The sequence below is a fragment of the Dermochelys coriacea genome, chromosome 5 (assembly GCF_009764565.3).
Source record: "Dermochelys coriacea isolate rDerCor1 chromosome 5, rDerCor1.pri.v4, whole genome shotgun sequence".
NCBI lineage: Eukaryota > Metazoa > Chordata > Testudines > Dermochelyidae > Dermochelys > Dermochelys coriacea.
The window spans coordinates 39027182-39047615 of record NC_050072.1 but is presented as its reverse complement, the minus strand read 5'-3'; the positions used below and the strand labels follow the sequence as shown (position 1 = coordinate 39047615).

Genomic DNA, 20434 nt, shown 5'->3' with positions numbered 1-20434 from the left:
TACCAAATTATTAGCTAATAATTTGTCTCATTCTTTTTTTCTCAATGGTTCATGAACAATTAATAAAACTCTGCAGTTGAATGTAATGGCTATTTTGCACACCAGCACTACATAACACTAAATAGCAATTCAGGATAGGAAGCAAAGAATATTTTATCCAGTTGGATACAATGTTGTGGGAGGACACGTGGACTAATGCCATTGCTTCTGCAATATGTGCCTTGAAATCTTTTCGTGCTTTGGCATTGTATGCAATTTGATGATGATCTTTGGGTTTTTGTAAACCAATTTACACCTTGAAGCTTTTTGCTTTGATTTAGGGGAGGAGTCTGTGACTTCCCTGACTTTCTTCTCATTTCCCCAAGGAATATTTTCTTCTCTTGAAACTCTTCCCTGAGGGATTTGATAACAGCCTTCAACTACCTGAATGGGGGTTCCAAAGAGAATGGAGATCGGCTGTTCTCAGTAGTGGCAGATGACAGAACAAGGAGCAATGGAGGAGGTCGAGGTTGGATATTAGGAAACGCTGTTTCACTAGGAAGGTGATGAAACCCTGGAATGTGTTATCTAGGGAGCTGGTGGAATCTCCATCCTTAGAGGTTTTTAAGGCCCAGCTTGGCAAAGCCCTGGCTGGGATGATTTAGTTGTTGTTGGTCCTGCTTTGAGCAGGGGGTTGGACTAGATAAGATCTCTTCCAACCCTAATCTTCTATGATTCTATGAATCAGGCAAAACTCTGAAGAAATCAGTAGGATTTTTGACTGCCTAAGGACTACTGCAGAACTGGGTCCTTAGTCTAAATTTCAGTTGCTCCCTCTATTCACTGTCGGGGGGAGGGGAGGAGGAGGAGGGGAGGAAAGAAAAGAAAAGAAAAAGGTGGTATGTGGACCTGGAGACTTTACAGAATTTTATTTGAACTGCATTGATACATCAGATGTCTTTTCTGGACCTGAGATCAGAGACTTAGCACAGGACTTGTTATGAACTAAAAAGAATCTATATCTGTGACAGTGTAGCTTAGAAAAATAAGATGTTGATAAACCCCAGGAGTCCCATTCTATCACCATCTGTGAAAGCTGTTGCCTAGTTTGATATATGAGAAGGAAGGAATTTCAAATGACAACCGGAGATGAAGATGAATTATTTTTTTCCAAATATAGTTTTCTTTTGTGTTTCTTTAGGTTGAGGGGCTTTGCCCCCAAATCATTATAATGTGCCTTGAAACTGTGAGTTAATGAAAACATACTTTAATTAAACTGTGAAAAGATGGCATACTTTTATTTTCAATTTAGCAATCCCTCGTTCTTTTATTTTTGGTTAGTAAAAGTACTTAATTTCCCCTCATCCCCCTGCAAAAAAAAAAAAAGTTATAAACACGTTAGGAGTGAATTAAATTCTTTGTACAATCACAGTGTACCATCTTAGTTAAAACATGGTATGTTTGCTTTGGGAATCTTAAAGGGAAAACGCACTGATTTTCACATCATACTATTTTCAAATAAAGTTTGACAAAAGGGAAGAGATAAAAGCTTCAATTTCTTAAACTTCCTTCAGTTTCATCTCATGAACTAACCATTCAGTTCCAAACAGCTTGTTTCTGTTTGAACAATTTCAGTCACTTGAAATAATTTTAAGACTGTAATCTTAATTTTTTTAAAAAAAATTAGATTGTTAGAATTTAAATAAATATTATCCTGTACACTAGATATCTTATTTTCTGAAAACCCAGATCCTTCTTAATGTAGTATTTTTGCCTTTAGATTCCTCAAACTAGGCATGAGCAATTTGACCTTGACTGTCATCAGCATGTGACAAGAATATAAAGGATGAGATTTCTCTGGAGCAAACACTTTAAAGAACCTGCCTCGCATATAATATTTTCTAGCTGCACACATCATTATTAAAATAAAAAAAGTAAAATTTTTATCTGACAAGGTTCTCTCCATTTTGTTCATGGATTTCACAGCTTTGATGTTATTCTTCTCTTATTATGACAGAATTGTATCCAAATATGACAGAAAATTACAGTACTTATAGAGGTTTTCCTTGAAGATGTATACACATTTCTTCATTTGCGGCGTTAAAAGCATTCTCTCAGCTGAATAAAAAAAATCATATCCACAAACAGCATTCTTAAACAGTTGCATAGCAAGTCTGGGAACTGCAAATCTTTCATTGTATTGCTTCTCTAAATAATAGTTTATATATAGTGTATTATACATTTTTATACTACGAGCCAAATTCTGAGCTCAGATACACCAATATATCTTTGGAGTTGCTCTGTGCAATTATTGTGGATTTTCTATAGTTTAATTTAAAGCAGAGTCTGATCCATTGGGTTAAATTTAAAAAACAAAAAAACAAAAAACAAACACCAAAACCTGATTCATAAAAAACTAGAAAAGAAATTCAGCAATAAATACAAACAGAGGCAAAGAATAAGAAAGTGAAGAAGTAGTACAGAAATTGGAGGAAATGGTAGGATCATGGTACATGAAGAGTGCTAACAATAGAAATTACAAATAAAGAAATAGAAAATCAGTACATCAACACAGACAGAAAAATGGACATGTGATGTCATACGGAAAAGATACAATACAATACTGTGTGTGGAGATGGGGAATAGGTGGAGGTTGTTAGAACAGAACACATGAATAAATTACTGATAAATTATAGAAGTTAGAAGAATTTTTATAAAGGGAATGTTATAGCACAAGTTTAATTGGATTTTGAATTTAATCACATAATTTAAAAATCTGTAGCTGCAGACATGATTTTTAAATGACAATGACAAGTGAGCCTTTTGTAAACTGTAAAATTCTACCAGCATATAGTGTGTGTTTAAAAGTGTTTGAACAGATAGGGTTATAATGAACTGGCAAAAAAGCAAGATGTATACACATGGGTGGGCTTTCAATCCCTCCAGGTGACAACTTCCTTGAACAGCCTAAGGAAGGAAACAAAGATTAAGAAGAAAGAAAATTACAATGGCCTGGTCATATTGCAGGGTGACGCAAGACAAGATGGACTATGCTGATGATAGTATGGAGACTGTGAGATGGCAAGTACAACAGGGTCTGCCTCACAAGTACATATTGTGACCATCTTGCTAGACCAACTGGCCCATATTTTGGCCAGGACCTGACTGCTTGGTGTTCTGCATTGAATGGACTGAGGCTGTGATCACGGGTGAAAATAACTTAAACGATTTACCGGTATGCCGGAGTCCTGAGCAGGCGGGTGGGGCCTCAACCAGAAGAAGCAGGGCCTTTAAATCCCTGGCCCTTTACATTGAGATTTAAAGGTGGCTGCTGTAGTGGCGGCTGGGAGCCCTGGGCCCTTTAAATCACCGCTGGAGCCCCATGATAGTGGTAGCTGTAGCGGCAGCCAGGAGCCCTGGGGCTCAGGCAGTGATTAAAAGGGACTGGGGCTCCGCTGCGGCAGTGGCGGCCAGAAGCCCGGCCCCTTGAAATCACCGTCAGAGCCACGGGCCACCACTGCTATCTCGGGGCTCCGGCGATGATTTAAAAGGACAGGGCTCTGGGAGCCCTGGGCCCTTTAAATTGCTGGCCTGCGGCAGCTGCCCCCTGCCAGTATGGTAGGCTGTGTACCGGCTCTTGCCGGTACGCCATACTGTACCAGACCAGCTTACTTTCACCTCTGGCTGTGCTGATGATCACTTTGTTCCAATATTGAACATAAAAAGTAAACAACAGTAAATGAACAACACTTCACTACTTACTGCTAAAGAAATTCTAAATCGGAAGCAATATGATTTCTTTAGAGATTTGAATATCTGAATTTAAATCTGCTTCATTTTCAGCTGCATTTTGAAAAATGCTTTATCAAATTTGTAGTTTTTTTTTTTTTTTTTTTTTTTTACTGCAAGCAGCTAAATATACAAAGGCAGGGAAGAAAGTCAATGAACATTGATTTTTTTTTTTTTGCTCTTGTACTGTGCTTAATTTTTACTGCATTCTTTTAATGGTGCTAATGTCAAATTTGCCTTTCATTTCCAATATTAGAGGGGAGAACTTCTTCTTTTTTTTTTTTTTTTGGTCTGTGTAATGTGCTGGTTTTCTAGCTAAACTATAACTGTATGTCATTACTTAGACTCAGAGAAATATCTTTTAATCTCTTCAAATTTAGTACTTTATGCCTTATTTCCTTTCTCTCAGGTGTACTTTTATGGGAAGACGTGTATGAGTCTGACTTTCCAGTATTGCTCCCTTTCTTTAAAATGATTTGTTGTTCAGTGAGGGAGAAAAAAAATGGAAGAACAAAGAAATTATAGGCAATGGAAAAATATTGTTTAATTATAAAATAGGGACTCCTTCTTCAACTTCTGTGTGAAAACTTCTCTCCAATAGCCTGGGACCAACATGGCTACAACAACACTGCATAGAACCAGAAGGTTTTTCCTGGGAGAAGACTGATGGATGGAGAGCAGGAAGAGGGGTTTCTAGCTGATCTATACAAGCTGGGGCTGAAGGCAGGAGGGCAGTGGAGGGGCTCACTGCTGATGTATCCACTGTCGAGAGCTGGACATAGGGGAACAGTGTGAGGGCCAGGGGAGTGAGGGATGCTCTCTTGGTGAGGGTGATCTCCAAGCAGAGAGGTTGTGGGGTTTCCTACTTGGAACAGAGGGGATGTACTCTAACTGGATGGGCTGAGGGGGCTATCCTGGCAGAGGAAGAAAAGACGACCTGGTGGGGAGAAGAGCTAGGTGTAGTGGAAGACAATGGAGCATGGTGAGGATGCACTTCCAGCAGAGAGGCTGAGGGGAAGAGAGGAGAATAGGGTTTTAAGGAAGGACAACATGCACAGAGGATGATATGGACTGTGTTTTAGGACTTTTGTCACAGACTGCTTGCATTATGTTTTGTAATTAATACCTCTCCTGGGGGCACGTTTTTCTATAAAGGGAGCCTGTCGGAGAGTCTTTGGATTACCTGACAGGGGAAACTGAGGTGGGCACACCAATTGTGCTATGGCCTGGCACAGGAGGGTACTCCAGGAGTGGCTGGTCTATCATAACACCCAATAAATATATTTAAATTTCCTAAAACTAATTTTTCTTACAAAATGCAATTTTGTGTCACTAAATATAAACTGTGCTTAAAAAGCAAATATTAAGGTTGAAATATATGCATACAATGAAAGCAAATAATTTCCCCACCTCTTTCCTGCCTCTCATTCCACCAACCTCTTCCTGCCACTTTTAAATCTGGCTTTGCATATTTCCTTCGAACTCTACCTATGAAGTTTTAGCACTGACAAAGGTGCTATGCACTTATCCCTGCATGTGTGGTAATTGTATAATAAGCAGTAGATGGGCCTGCTCACATTTCCACTGCATCCGATGAAGTGAGCTGTAGATCACGAAAGCTTATGCTCAAATAAATTTGTTAGTCTCTAAGGTGCCAAAGTACTCCATTTCTTTTTTGCGAATACAGACTAACATGGCTGCTACTCTGAAACTTCCACTGAAGGCAACTAGGTTTATTGCCTTTGACTTCAAGGGGAGCATGATCAGGCCCCCAAATCTATCCCAAACTAGCCTGTGACAACTTCCTATCCTTGCCCAGTTAAGCAGAATAGGATGGCCATTCTGCAACAGGAAGATTTGTGACTCTCCCAAACTTTTTAATATAACTAATATAACTTTTTAAACTGTTACAATAATTTTAATCCAAATCTTATATGAACGGAAAGCATCCTTTTATAATGGTCTCTTAACTTTCTCCAATGGTGTAGTGTTATTATGACCTTTCAAAGAATTCTTAAAAGCAGGAAACCTGCTGTAAAATGTAGGCTGAGATCAGTTTCCTGAAGAGTCATAGCTAGCATATTCTTATCAAGTGTATTTAAGTGTGTGGCCAGATGCATAAAAATGGCCAGTATTCCCTTCCTATATTCCACTGCATCTAGGTGAATTATATTTCCAATCAAAATGTGAGATACATAGCACAACAACATGAGTGGTTAAGATCAGGGCTTTAGATGCTAGCTGATAGCTAGGTCTGTGCTTTAATACTCATGAATATTTTCTCTAAAAAGCTGATAATACTGAGAACTTTTCTTTTGAAAATAACATTTTTGTTTTTTCATGTATTTTTAATATTTGGTGTGTGTTCATGTGTGCATAGACTTATATAGATACAGATATATAAATCATGGTACCACTGAAATCAATGGTAGAAATCCTATTGACTCCAGTGACGCCAGGACCTCACCCTTAGATCTTTGCATTCCTATAAAGCAATAAGTGATAGTATTTCCCCATAGAAAAGGGAAATTGCCAGAAAGAATTCAATGCTTCCTTGAGGCCCCTGAGGCCTTTAAATATCTCACTGCAAAATCTGGAGGAGTTAGTGTATTGAAAAGTTATTTTAGGCAATTTTCAGAGGTATTTAAACTTAAGTAAATATTTCTCTAACTTGGAGTTCTGTACATTTGGTTTCCAGGGTAAGCCAGAACCCTGACTTTGTAGGTGGATGAATATGGAAAACATTGTAGAACACTTCTCTGAGAGTTTTTCTTTCAACTATATAGCACAGGGAAATACAATTTAGATGGCACTATTATAAGGTGGGTGCATAACTGGTTGGAAAACCGTTCCCAGAGAGTAATTATAAGTGTTTCACAGTCAAACTGAAAGGGCATATCAAGTGGTGTCCTATAGGGTTCAGTTCTGGATCTGGTTCTGTTCAATATCTTCATCATGATTTGGATAATGGCATAGAGAATACACTTATAAAGAGATACCAAGCTGGGAGTGGTTGCAAGTGCTTTGAGGATAGGATTAAAATTCAATATGATCTGGACAAACTGGAGAAATGGTCCAAAGTAAATTGGATAAAATTCAATAACGATGAATGCAAAGACTCCACTTAGGAAGAAACAACAAGTTGCACACACATAAAATGGGAAATGACTTCCAAGGAGGGAGTATTGGGGAAAGGTAACGGGGGGGGGGGGTCATAGTAGATCACAAGCTAAATATGAATCAACAGTGTGTAACCTAGTTGCAAAAAAAAAGAAAGAAAGAAAACATCATTCTGGGACGTATTAGCAAGAGTGTTGTAAGCAAGACACAAGAGGTAATTCTTTCACTCTACTCCATGCTGATTAGGTCTTAGGAGTATTTTATCCAGTTTTGGGTGCCACATTTCAGGAAATGTCGACATATTGGAGAAGGTCCCGAGAAGAGTAACAAAAATGATTAAAGGTCTAGAAAACATGACCTGTGAGGGAAGATGGAAAAAAATTGGGTTTGTTGAGTCTGGAGAAGAGAAGACTGAGGGTGAGACATAAGTTTTCAAGTACATAAAAGGTTGTTACAAGGAGAAGTGAGAAAAAATGTTTTTCTTAACCTCTGAGGCTAGGAAAAGAAGCAATAGGCTTAAACTGCAGCAAGGGTAGTTTGTTAGACATTAGGAAAACTTACTGTCAGGGTGGTTAAGCACTGGAATAAATTGCCTAAGGAGGTTGTGGAATCTCCATCATTAGAGGTTTTTAAGAGCAGGTTAGACAAACACCTGTCGGGGATGGTCTTGATAATACTTAGTCCTGGCATGAGTGCAGGGGAATGGACTAGAAGACTCTCTAGGTCCCTTCTAGTCCTACGATTCTATGATAGATAAAATCCATGATCATTTGGTGTTCCATAAAGATTTGTTAACATTTATTTGGCACAGGCAGCATGGTGTTACTCACTCTTGGTTTTGCCACTTGCAAGTAATGAGGAATTCCTAAACTATTGCCAATTAAACCTCTTTACCTCGCCATTATTTTTGTATGTTTGGTTGTGTGTTTGATATTAGAACACTTTTGGCTCGAGCCCCCTGTTACTATCTGAGTCAATGGAGTTAGGTCTGGCTACAAAGCTATTGGAGTGTACAGACTGATAAGCCTGAGTTTTGTGCTGAGCCCATTCAAATGTCAGTCTAAGCTTCCTGTTATTGGGTTTTGTCTACAACAGAAAGTAGTAAGTTGTTGCTGATCCCTACTTGCATTTCTCTCTTTCTTAAGTTGTAATCTGTTTTCACTGAGAAAATATCGAGGTGCAAAGAAAATGTTTATAGTTTATTTTTAACAATAATATGCTGCATACTGTAGTAGAAGAGATAATACTACAAGATGTTATAAATTCCTTGATCAGTCAGTCCTTTTCCATAAAAGGAGGTAAAGGGACAGTGGTGTTACACCAAGAATGAATTTGGCCCTGTGTGTCCAAGTATTTATTAATGTGACTTGTCTTATGGGTAGATCTTCTCAATTTTCAGTCCACAATCTATTTACAGTGACTTATTTTTTGCTACTCATTCATATTAATTTGTGCAATTCAGTCCTAAAAACCCTATTGTGGGGATGAACATAGAAGGGATGAGTAGAATATGAAAATATAGACCTGAACACATTTGTGTTTTGGAACCATCCTTTCCTTCACAACTCAGTTGCAGATGACTAGGCCACACAGATTGTTGCTCTTTTTATATTTTATTAGTGTAGGCTAATAGATTCATTGCAGCTCCTTTGCTCTTTTGTTTGTTTTTTCTTTTTTCTGTACACTGTCCTGATAGGTTTGTAAAGTCAAATGTCCCTAAACAGCATCTACAGCTAAGATTAAAAAAAAGCTAACATTGAAGCCTGTCAAACTGGTTTTGGTCACTGAATGACTCATGTCTGCCATGGTGAGAAAGTGAATCATATTTGTCTCCCTTCATCATTTATTGCAGAGGGACAGTACTTTGCCTGTCTTTGAGATTAAAATCTGGAAACACCTTTTCAGAATCATGTATGGTCTCTAATGATAGGTGATGGATACAGAATAACTTAACAGATCACTAATGCCTTAAGATGCTGTGTGTGTTCACTTTGTACCTTTTCAAAATTAATTGGAAGGGTTTTTGTCCAGCTCATTGACCTGAACTGGTCAAAAGTAGATATGGGGCACAACTAGACCACTCTGAACTTTCAATCTCACCCAAATGCTGACTATGTTGATTGGTGATGGGGAGTTGGATATAAGGGACCTGGTTTTAGTTTGGCAAAACAAACCGACCAAGAGCTTTCTAAAGGATAAATGTATATTTTTGCTTATCATTGTTTAAAATAGAGGGTGGCCAAAACTGGACCCAAACTTTGATGAGTAATTGGGTAAATAGGGCTCAGATCCAATAACAGCTAATTTCAGGTTTTGGCTTGGTAACAATAATGTTGCTACCATCTTCCCACCCCCCAAACACATTGCGTGCATGTGTGTAAGTAAAACAATATATAATTAGTATTTTTAAGTTTCTAGGAATTAGATTGGCATCTCTGGATACTGAAATCATCTTAAGTTTTTTAACCAAGTGCAATAGTTCTGGTACCTGATGTGAACAACTCCAACCATTATATATGGGAATGCCGATCATCTTGATGGCCTGACTAATTCCTGTTTAGTTTCTGAAAGAGATGTCACTTATGTCAAATTGTTTTTTTTTTAAAGTGAGAATATGGGGCCATTGGCAAAATACAGCAGACAATTGAGCAGACAGCTGTGCAGCTGCATTTCAGTCTATTTCAATGCAGTAAAGAACTGACGGAAATATTAACTTAACTAACATTAAGTTTTTCAGAAAACTTGCAGGGTGATCCTAATGAATGACTCAGCAACCAGTGTCCATCTGCAAATACTGGATACTCGATCTGAAAAAGCTTTATGGACTGTCTCATGTTTGTTGCAAATTAGTTCCAGAACCATAGAATTTTCATTCAGCAACTGGAAAACTACTTCAGGATTTGGCAGTTAATTGTCCCGGGATCTAACCCGAGTGGCTGAGTTCAAGGAATTTATTCTTGTTTTTCATGGACTTATGCATGTGTTCAAATTTTTCAGTGGATTTTGTTTTGTTTTTTTGGATTGATCCACAAAAATGAGAATCTCAGCTATGAATATTTTGGACAACATAGAAATCAGCCATAGACCCAATTTATTTGTTTAAAGTAATATTTTGTGTATTTACCTTGTTTAGTTCAAAGAACAACAGGCACAGAGATGAGGTGGTTCAAGGACTGTAGCTCTTTCAGCAGTGTAGGATCTCTAGAGGGCCAAGCTACAACAGTGGTTGAGATTTGCTTTTGACACTAATCAGATAGTATCAACCATAACTCAGTTCTCTTGGCTTCACACACCTGATACCCCTTCTCCACCATTTGATATTCTCTGCCTCAGTTTGATTGTTAGGGCTGGAAAAGGGCATGTTGTGGTGGAACTAAAAATGGAGGGAGAAACAAGTGTTCTAAAATCTAGTTTTGTAAGTCTTGGGTCTCTCAATGTATGTGCTCCTCTATTGGGGTGGAAGACCTGAGGTAAGAGAGCAACTATATTTTTACCTGCTTACAGGCTGTGGTATAGATTAGAGATTAGTGTGTGTGACTTATTAAAATAAAAGGAAGCCAAAGGCATCTCTTTCCACAAACATTTTTCCAGGAACATTGATTTGAATTTTGGAATGGATTCATTTTAATCAAGTTTGTGCATCTCTTATGCCTGCACATTCAAATGATTGGGTTTTAAGTGGTATGAAAGTTTGCAGAAAGCAAATTACTAACTGGCAGAAACCATAGTAACCAAACTTTGCTTTCATGTCCTGCACAAGTATTTTTGCCAGAAGCACTTATATACACACACTCAGGAACTGAAACTATATCATTCAACTTAACTATCTAATCATAACTAACCTGTGCAGTTCAAATAGCAAAGTTACTTTAATATACTTTACTAGATTGTGCCATCATTACTTATGCAGAATAGTACCTTACTCTCCAGGTAATCCTGTTGCCCTTAGTGGGACTACTTGCGGAATAAGATAATTTTCACCTTTTGTAGGTGTAACATTTTGCAAACTCTTCAAGGCAGGTATTGTCTTTGCTATTGTATTCACATAGGTGCTGTGTACAATAGAGCAACTGGGCCTTACTGATATATAAATAAGAAATATTCAGAAATTTGTTCACAACCACACTTTGTTTCTCAAAGAAAATTGAGACCCTCCTCCCCAACCTTCACAATTTTTGTTGAAAGATTTTGAACAACAAATAGAATGTAAGGGAATTGCTCATACATATAGCTCAAGCAGAAAGAGGCTAAATTAATCAAATTGCATGATGAGAATTATTCTGCTCAGCTCTAGTCTCTTTATAAACATTTTTTTCATATATTGAGTATAGACATGTATCCCTCTCTATACATTTTTTATCTAACACTGATCTGTCAATTCCACACTCTACAGGAGCTACTTTTATTAATTTCTTTATTTTTAAAAGCCTCTGGTAAAATGCAGTCAGCTCAGCCATGTTTTCAGTGTCTTTTCATTTCCCCCCCTTCAAGTACCTCTCTCCTTTTCCCCAATCGCCCCTTAGTGTTCCCATCTCTAAGAACTGCTTTTTCCTATCATGAATGTGTTTTCTGCTTTCTGTCTGCATCTGCTGTTTGCTCAGTTACTGACCTCCCAGCTGCAGAGAAACATCTTGAAATAGTGGCTAAAACATACAGTTAGAAATAGAATTCGAAAAGCAAAATAGTTTAATTTCATCACGCCTAGCCCCAGAAGCTGCTCAGCAAACAGAAGTGCCTTGTAATTGACACACCAGCTGAGTAGAAGCATTTGCATTATATAACCTACTTTCATTGTTTAAAGGCTAAATAATAATGAGTGTGATGACATATATTGATTGATTGGATCAACAGTGCAGTTGGAAATGATTTGAAATGGTCAAGTAAGAATTGCCAACAAAACTTCAGGTAAAAAAAAAAATCACCTGTTTTCTTTTCTTTGCTGTGTCATGATATAATATTTTCAAATGGAAAAATCATTCTCAGTAATGGTTATTAAGGCTCCTTCTCTAAGTAAATAGGTGATTTGCTGAGACTTTAAGAAACAGGATAATTCAGACGTGTCCCTGTAAAGTGTTAACGTGGATAGCTCTTGTCTTTTGCTATTTCTTTGTTAAATGTTTTGATTACATTTTAAAGTAAGGGGTAGCATGGTGATGGCCAACTCCTGAAGTCCTTACCGTTTTCACTCAACCATCACTCAGACAAATCATTTACTTACGCCAGAGGCTTTTGTCTTAGTAATGAATCGAGGTTTTGGTTCTAAATTGTCCATTCTTTCTCCCCTCTTGTCCCCTCCGCGTTCTCCCTGCCTCCATGTGTTCTGCAAATAGGATTTTAAATACAAGGTTTGAAGTTAAACTGTTTTGTTTACTTTTTCTTCAAGAAAATTTTTGCTTACGGGTTGGAGAGAAGCTCAGAGAACTTATCAGGTTTCAGAGTAGCAGCCGTGTTAGTCTATATTCGCAAAAAGAACAGGAGTACTTGTGGCACCTTAGAGACTAACAAATTTATTTTAGCATAAGCTTTCATGAAAAATTTGTTAGTCTCTAAGGTGCCACAAGTACTCCTGTTCTTTTTGAGAACTTATCGGCAAGTTTATTTTATTTAAAACCATAAATGTTGGCAATGGGGACTGCATATTTGGCAATGGCAATTAAAGGTTAAACATATATGATATTCCCTTTGTTAGTGCTGGGCAAAGCTGGAATTTGGGGGCAGATTTTTTTTTTCACTCCGGCGTCTTTATGGACTCTAATGACAATTAGCAAGGTGATAAAGCTTTGGCAAAATCCTGGCTTTTGTAAACTGAGTTAATAAAGGTAATGTGAATATCTAAAATACTAATATATTGAGGTTGTTGTAACATTATGTATTTCAGCCTCTTCTCCATCCCAAGAGGCCCTTAGAAAGTGACTGCTATAATTGAAACTATAGAGCTGACAACACTACTGTTGCTTGAAGAGGAGGTTATCCCTGTATTTGTTCTTAATGTATATGGCAGTCTGAGCCAGGTCCCCCTTGCATACTCTGAGGGGACTTTCTCCTTCCTTTTGAACAGATGTGTGACCTCTTGTTCATGATCTCTTGAATGGAAATTGTCAGTGGACCAGGTCATAGGCAGCCAGGCCTAGTGGTCAGAGTCTGAATGCCAGAACCAAGGGCTGAGGCAGAGTTGGAATCAGGAATGAGAGAACATAAGAATGGCCCTACTGGGTCAGACCAAAAGTCCATCTAGCTCAGTATCCTTCTTCCGACAGTGGCCAGTGCCAAGTGCCCCAGAGGGACTGAACAGAACAGGTAATCATCAAGTGATCCATCCCTTGTCGCTCATTCCCAGCTTCTGGCAAACAGAGGCTAGGGACACCATTCCTGCCCATCCTGGCTAATAGCCATTGATGGACCTATTCTCCATGAATTTATCTAGCTCTTTTTTGAACCCTGTTACGGTCTTGGCCTTCACAACATCCTCCGTCAAGGAGTTCCACAGGTTGACTGTGCATTGTGTGAAGCAATATTTCCTTTTATTTGTTTTAAACCTGCTGCCTATTAATTTCATTTGGTGATTCCTAGTTCTTGTGTTATGCGTCAGAGTAAACTACACTTCCTTGTCTACTTTCTCTACACCAGTCATGATTTTATAGACCTCTATAATATCTCCCCTTAGCCGTCTCTTTTCCAAACTAAAAAGTCCCAGTCTTATTAATCTCTCCACATACAGAAGCCATTCCATATCCCTAATGATTTTTGTTGCTCTTTTCTGAACCTTTTTCAATTCCAATATATCTTTTTTGAGATGGGGCAACCACATCTGCACGCAGTATTCAAGATGTGAGCGTACCATGGATTTATATAGAGGCAACATGATATTTTGTGTCATATTATCTATCCTTTTCTTAATTATTCCTAGTATTCTGTTCGCTTTTTTGACTGCCGCTGCACAGTGGATGTCTTCAGAGAATTATCTACAGTGACTCCAAGATCTTTCTTGAGTGGTAACAGCTAATTTAGACTCCTTCATTTCATATGTATAGTTGGTATTATGCTTTCCAGTGTGCATTACTTTGCATTTATCAACACTGAATTTCATCTGCCATTTTGTTGCCCAGTCACCCTGTTTTGTAGGTCTTCGCAGACTGCCTGGGTCTTAACTATCTTTAGTAATTTTGTATCATCTGCAAATTTTGCCACTTTACTGTTTACCTCTTTTTCCAGATCATTTGTGAATATGTTAAATATGACTAGTTCCAGAACAGATCCCTGGGGGAAACCACTGTTTACCTCTCTCCATTCTGAAAATGGACTGTTTATACCTATCCTTTGTTTTAACCAGTTACCAATCCAGGAGAGCATCTTCCTTCTTATCCTATGGTGCGGGACCTTGTCAAAGGCTTTCTGAAAATCTAAGTACACTATATCCACTGGATCCCCTTGGTCCAAATGCTTATTATGCTTAATAAATCCTTAAAAAATTCTAGTAGATTGGTGAGGCATGATTTCCTTTTACTAAAACCATGTTGACTATTCCTCAACAAATTATGTTCATCTATATGTCTGATAATATTGTTCTTTATTATAGTTTCAACCAGTTTGCCCAGTACTGAAGTCAGGTTTACAGGCCTGCAATTGCCGGGATCACCTCTGGAGCCCTTTTTAAAAATTGGTGTCAAATTAGCTCTCCTCCAGTCATCTGGTACAGAAGCTGATTTAAACGATAGGTTACAGACTACAGTTCTGCAATTTCACATCTGAGTTCCTTCAGAACTCTTGGATGAATACCATCAGGTCCTGATGGCTTATTGCTGTTTAATTTATCAATTTGTTCCAAAACCTCCTCTAATGATACCTTAATCTGGGACAGTTCCTCAGATCTGTCATCTAAAAAGAATGGCTCAGGTTTGGGAATCTCCCTCATATCCTCAGCTGTGAAGACCGATGCAAAGAATTCATTTAGTTTCTCTGCAATGGCCTTATCTCCCTTGAGTACTCGTTTAGCACCTCGATCGTCCAGTGGCACTACTGGTTGTTTAGCAGGCTTCATGCTTTTGATGTACTTTAAAAAAAATTTGCTCTTACTTTGAGTCTTTGGCTAACTGTTCCTCAAATTTTTTTTTTTTTTGGCCTTCCTAATTCTATTTTTACATTTCATTTGCCAGAGTTTATGGTCTTTTCTATTTTCCTCACTAGGATTTAACTTCCACTTTTTGAAGGATGACTTTTTGCCTCTCACTGCTTCTTTTACTTTGTTGTTTAGGCTCCTTTTTGGTTCTCTTACTGTGTTTTTTAATTTGGGGTATTCATTTAAGTTGAGCCTCTATTATAGTGTCTTTAAAAAGTTTCCGCACAGCTTGAAGGGATTTCACATTTGGCACTGTACCCTTTAATTTCTGTTTAACTAACCTCCTCATTTTTATGTAGTTCTCCTTTCTGAAATTAAATGCTACAGTGTTGGGCCACTGTGGTAGTTTTCCTGCCAGAGGGATATTAAATTTATTATGGTCACTATTAACAAGCGGTCCAGCTGTATTCACCTCTTGGACCAGATCCTGTGCTCCACTTAGGACTAAATCAAGAATTGCTTCTATTCTGGTGGGTTCCAGGACCAGCTGCTCCAAGAAGCAGTCATTTAAGGTGTCAAGAAACTTTATCTCTGCATCCTGTCCTGAGGTGACATGTACCCAGTCAATATGGGTTGGAACTGGATTACCAAGAGTAAGGGAAGGCAGCAGCAGGGCTGGTTCTGAGATAGGAGGAAGGCTAGAACAGGATGGGAACATGGCCAGGTGCAGGGCAGGATCTGGGCTGGAGTAGTAGAGGAGCAGGGGTTGGAGAGACAAGCACAGGGAGGCAGAGAGTCCATGGCCATGTGCATGTGCATTGAACAACCAGTGAGCTGCTGCTGTTAGGTTTAAGAAATGGCCTGCTGGCTTCCTCAGCCAGTCAGGCAGGGTGGCCCATCAGGCAGCTTAGCTGACTCATTAGGACATCAGAAGTACTGAGCAGGTGCCACTGGCCAAACTGGACAGTCTCTATGCAAAAGAATAAATGGACACAAATCTGACATCAGAAATCATAACATTCAAACACTGGTAGGAGAACACTTCAATGTCTCTGGCCACTCAGTAAAAGATTTAAGGATGGCAATTTTGCAACAGAAAAGCTTCAAAAACAGACTCCAACGAGAAACTGCTGAGCTTGAATTAATATGCTAACTAGATACTATTAACTTGGGTTTGACCAGAGACTGGGAGTGGCTGGGTCATTACACATATTGAATCTATTTCCCTGTGTTAAGTATCCTCACACCTTCTTGTCAACTGTCTAAATGGGCCATCTTGATCATCACTACAAAAGTTTTTTTTTTCTCCTGCTAATAGCAGCTCATCTTAATTAGCCTCTTAAAGTTTGTATGGCAATTTCCACCTTCTGTGTGTGTGTGTGTGTGTGTGTGTGTGTGTGTGTGTGTGTGTGTGTGTGCACGTGTAGCTATCTATCTATATATTTTCTTACTATATGTTCCATTCTATGCATCCGATGAAGTGGGCTGTAGCCCACAAAAGTTTAGGCTCTAATAAATTTGTTAGTCTCTATGGTGCTACAAGTACTCCTGTTCTTTTTGCGGATACAGACTAACACGGCTGCTCCTCTGAAACCTTACTCCTGACAGAAAAGAAAAGGAGCACTTGTGGCACCTTAGAGAGGAACAAATTTATTTGAGCATAAGCTTTCGTGAGCTACAGCCCACTTCGTCCGAGCTGTAGCGCACGAAAGCTTATGCTCAAATAAATTTGTTCGTCTCTAAGGTGCCACAAGTCGTCCTGTTCTTTTTTGCGAATACAGACTGACACACGGCTGCTCCTCTGACTCCCGACAGAGACCTTGTATGCTTTACATTGTTCTACATGCTCAAAGGAGGCATAGCAGGACTTGGAATAAGACTTAACCATAACTTTGCTAGCCTGTCTGCCAGTAACTACTGTGACTACTGAGTTCTTTTCTGTATAACAAAGTAAGTCCAAAAAGAAAAGGAGTACTTGTGGCACCTTAGAGACTAACAAATTTATTAGAGCATAAGCTTTCGTGAGCTACAGCTCACTTCATTGGATGCATTTGGTGGAAAAAACAGAGGAGAGATTTATATATACACACACACACAGAACATGAAACAATGGGTTTATCATACACACTGTAAGGAGAGTGATCACTTAAGATAAGCCATCACCAGCAGCGGGGGGGGGGGAAGGAGGAAAGCTTTCATGGTGACAAGCAAGGTAGGCTAATTCCAGCAGTTAACAAGAATATCAGAGGAACAGTGGGGGGTGGGGTGGGAGGGAGAAATACCATGGGGAAATAGTTTTACTTTGTGTAATGACTCATCCATTCCCAGTCTCTATTCAAGCCTAAATTAATTGTATCCAGTTTGCAAATTAATTCCAATTCAGCAGTCTCTCGTTGGAGTCTGTTTTTGAAGCTTTTTTGTTGAAGGATAGCCACTCTTAGGTCTGTAATCGAGTGACCAGAGAGATTGAAGTGTTCTCCAACTGGTTTTTGAATGTTATAATTCTTGACGTCTGATTTGTGTCCATTCATTCTTTTACATAGAGACTGTCCAGTTTGGCCAATGTACATGGCAGAGGGGCATTGCTGGCACATGATGGCATATATCACATTGGTAGATGCGCAGGTGAAGGAGCCTCTGATAGTGTGGCTGATGTGATTAGGCCCTATGATGGTGTCCCCTGAATAGATATGTGGACAGAGTTGGCAACGGGCTTTGTTGCAAGGATAGGTTCCTGGGTTAGTGGTTCTGTTGTGTGGTGTGTGTCTGTAAGCAAGTAAGTCCAGGTATCTTTGTTAAAAACAAGTCCCTTCATTGTCTTTGGCCAGACAGGTGCGAGGCCAGACACTATATGGTTTTCCCTCTGCACACCATACCATGGCATTGAAGTGTCTCACATTTTTATTCTCTGTCATGCATAAAATGATTGCAAAAGGTATAACATGCTACATGGTACAGGATTGCTCAGATACCAATAGCTGGGGGTCTGGGCTGGATCACATAGTGATATTATTCCGAGGCTGAAAATTTCAGTTCCTTGTTAATAGGGGGGAAGAACTTCTCTTACATATTATATAGAATGCTAAATAATGGCCATTCAGCAACAAAACTGTTAGAGTAATTGTCAGAGCACACATTAAAATATCCATTCTACCTTTGGATTAGGTACCTAGACTTTGGGATATCTGCATGTTTGAGCATGCGTCTATTTTAGGCCGCAAATCTCTTTGCTGCTGAAACAAATAATGGATCCCCATTTAAAAGTGTAGCTACAGTATAAAAGCTGGCATGCTGATTCAGAACTGAAAAACAGCAACTTAATCTTTTGAATACTCCTAGTTGTTCTTTTCTGTCAGTGTGTATGTAGTCTACATATATCACACACCTACCTAACTGTTTAAATATATTTCCTACTCGTTGACTAAGAAAACACAATTGGAATTGATTATGTAATGAAGTTTTTTCCTCCTTTAGCTATACTAAATAGAAAACATAATGTTAAGAAAGAAACTTTTCTATGGATGAGGCATTTGATGATGATGTTACAGGCTATAAAGTACCAATGTACCTATAAAGTCACCAAAAATTAACGTTTTCACAAAACATGTATAGGCACATACTTGATATTTGCAGAGACTTAGGCTTTTGTTGATACACCAACATTCATAATTACGTGTGAATTATAATTTTCTTAAGACAAGCATGCATGGGTTTAGAACTACAAACATCTGTGTGCGTGAAGCTTATATGAATGTATAAATGCGTAGTGCCAGTGTTAGTTATTTCTGCTGATAAATATTCAGGAAGTCCTCAAAAATGGTTTGGGGTTGATTTTTCATAGGGCCTCAACTTGGACATCCCCTGTGTGAACCCAAACCTGTGCATGTATTTCTTGATTTCCTCACCACTAGCACCCCACGCCCAATGACAGTTCTATCACCTGCATGGACAAAGGGTAGAATCTTTCCACTGGAAATCTGAGTATTAGTGCACTGAAAACAGTCAGAGTGAGATTTTAAAGCTTTCACATACCTCATTTTGGGACATACATATTTCCCTTTAATTGTTCTAATCTTCTTTTACAACTACTGCACACATAGCACTTGTCTAGAGGCTGATAAAGTGCTGATAAAGTGCACTAGATGGCACTTTATTATTACTTGCTAGAGAGTGTGCTTATTAATAAAACAGTAATAAGAAGACCAGTTTTTCAAATTTAGATGCTTCCTAAAAGTACACAAGTACTAATTTAAGCATCTTTGGGCACCCAGAATTTTTAAAATTGAACCCACAATTTTTTCCCTCTAGATTTAGTGGTCTGACTAGCTGGCCTGACTAGCAAATAATCTAGAGGATTTCTCCCAAATTCAGGCTGTTCTGAAAGATATTGCCTAAAGATACCAAACAAACTATGATGTTTAAACAAATAATCCATATCAAGTTAAATCTCGGTGGCAATAAGTAACTTGAGAAATCTGTAATCTGCATAAACCTTTTTCTCTTATTATTTACTGCAAAATGTACAGTTTTAATGGATGTACATGTTGCTTTATAGACAGGTGGTTGTGGTTTGCTACATCTTGAAAGAACCACTTTGTTAGACTATACAGATATAGATGCAGTTTTCTTTTATTGTGCCATGTACTTCACAGTAGTAGGAGCTGTAAAATAATGCATAAACCTCAATATTAACTGAATAAATTAATAGTTCTTTCATTTCCTTTCAGTATATCAACCGGCAGTTGGATGGGCAGGAGTTTTGAAACCCATAGAACTCTTCAGATTTAGTAATCTCATCATGAACAAGAACACCAGTACCCTACATGTCAGGAGTAAAAGTGTAAGTAGGAGCCTTTATTTTTACCTTTCTATTTGTTTTCATATATGTTCTCATTCCTAATGTTTTGCCATTATCTTGTGTATTTTTTGTTAGCCTATGGAACAAAGTACCTTTACCATTGTGAAAGCACCTGTGATAAGACCTCTGTTAACCTTCTCCAATTCTCTTACTTAGTGCTATCTAAATTGTACAAGCTAAGATTATTTTGGTAGTTCTAAGAGTTCTTTTGAATAAGAACTTTTTCCAGAAAAAATGTATGTGCATTAATATGCAAAAGTATGGGAAGTTTTCTGAGCGCCCATGAAACAGTCAGCTGGTATGGTTCCAGGAGGTGTACGGGTCAAAAAGGGAGAAAAAAAAGTGTGAACTTGCAAGTAAAGTGATCTCTTCAGTACAAGCATAACTTTGTGAAAAGGCAGCTGTACAGATTAGACTTGATCTGCAAATATTTATGATATGCCCAGCACTTTAGGCAGCATGGGAGTTGGTAATGCTTTTTACAGCATTGTACAGTAAATATTCTAAGTGAACAGTGATAATATGCCAGTACTGTACATATGTGTTTGGATGATTAGGCATGCTTTACTTTCTCACCCTTTATTTTTTTGTTTGTTTTTGGCTTTATCCCTCCTGTATCTGTCTCATAATAT

At 38.4% G+C, this 20434-nt stretch overlaps 1 protein-coding gene across 1 annotated transcript in view; it reads left to right on the top strand.

The window, feature by feature from the left end:
• The window catches only part of PDE4D (phosphodiesterase 4D), a 1154521-nt gene that overhangs the window by 192727 nt on the left and 941360 nt on the right, over window positions 1–20434 (top strand). Inside the window, exon 2 of the mRNA XM_043515458.1 lies at window positions 19672–19784. Within this exon, the coding sequence (XP_043371393.1) occupies window positions 19672–19784 (113 nt within the window). The remainder of the gene's footprint in view (window positions 1–19671; window positions 19785–20434) is intronic.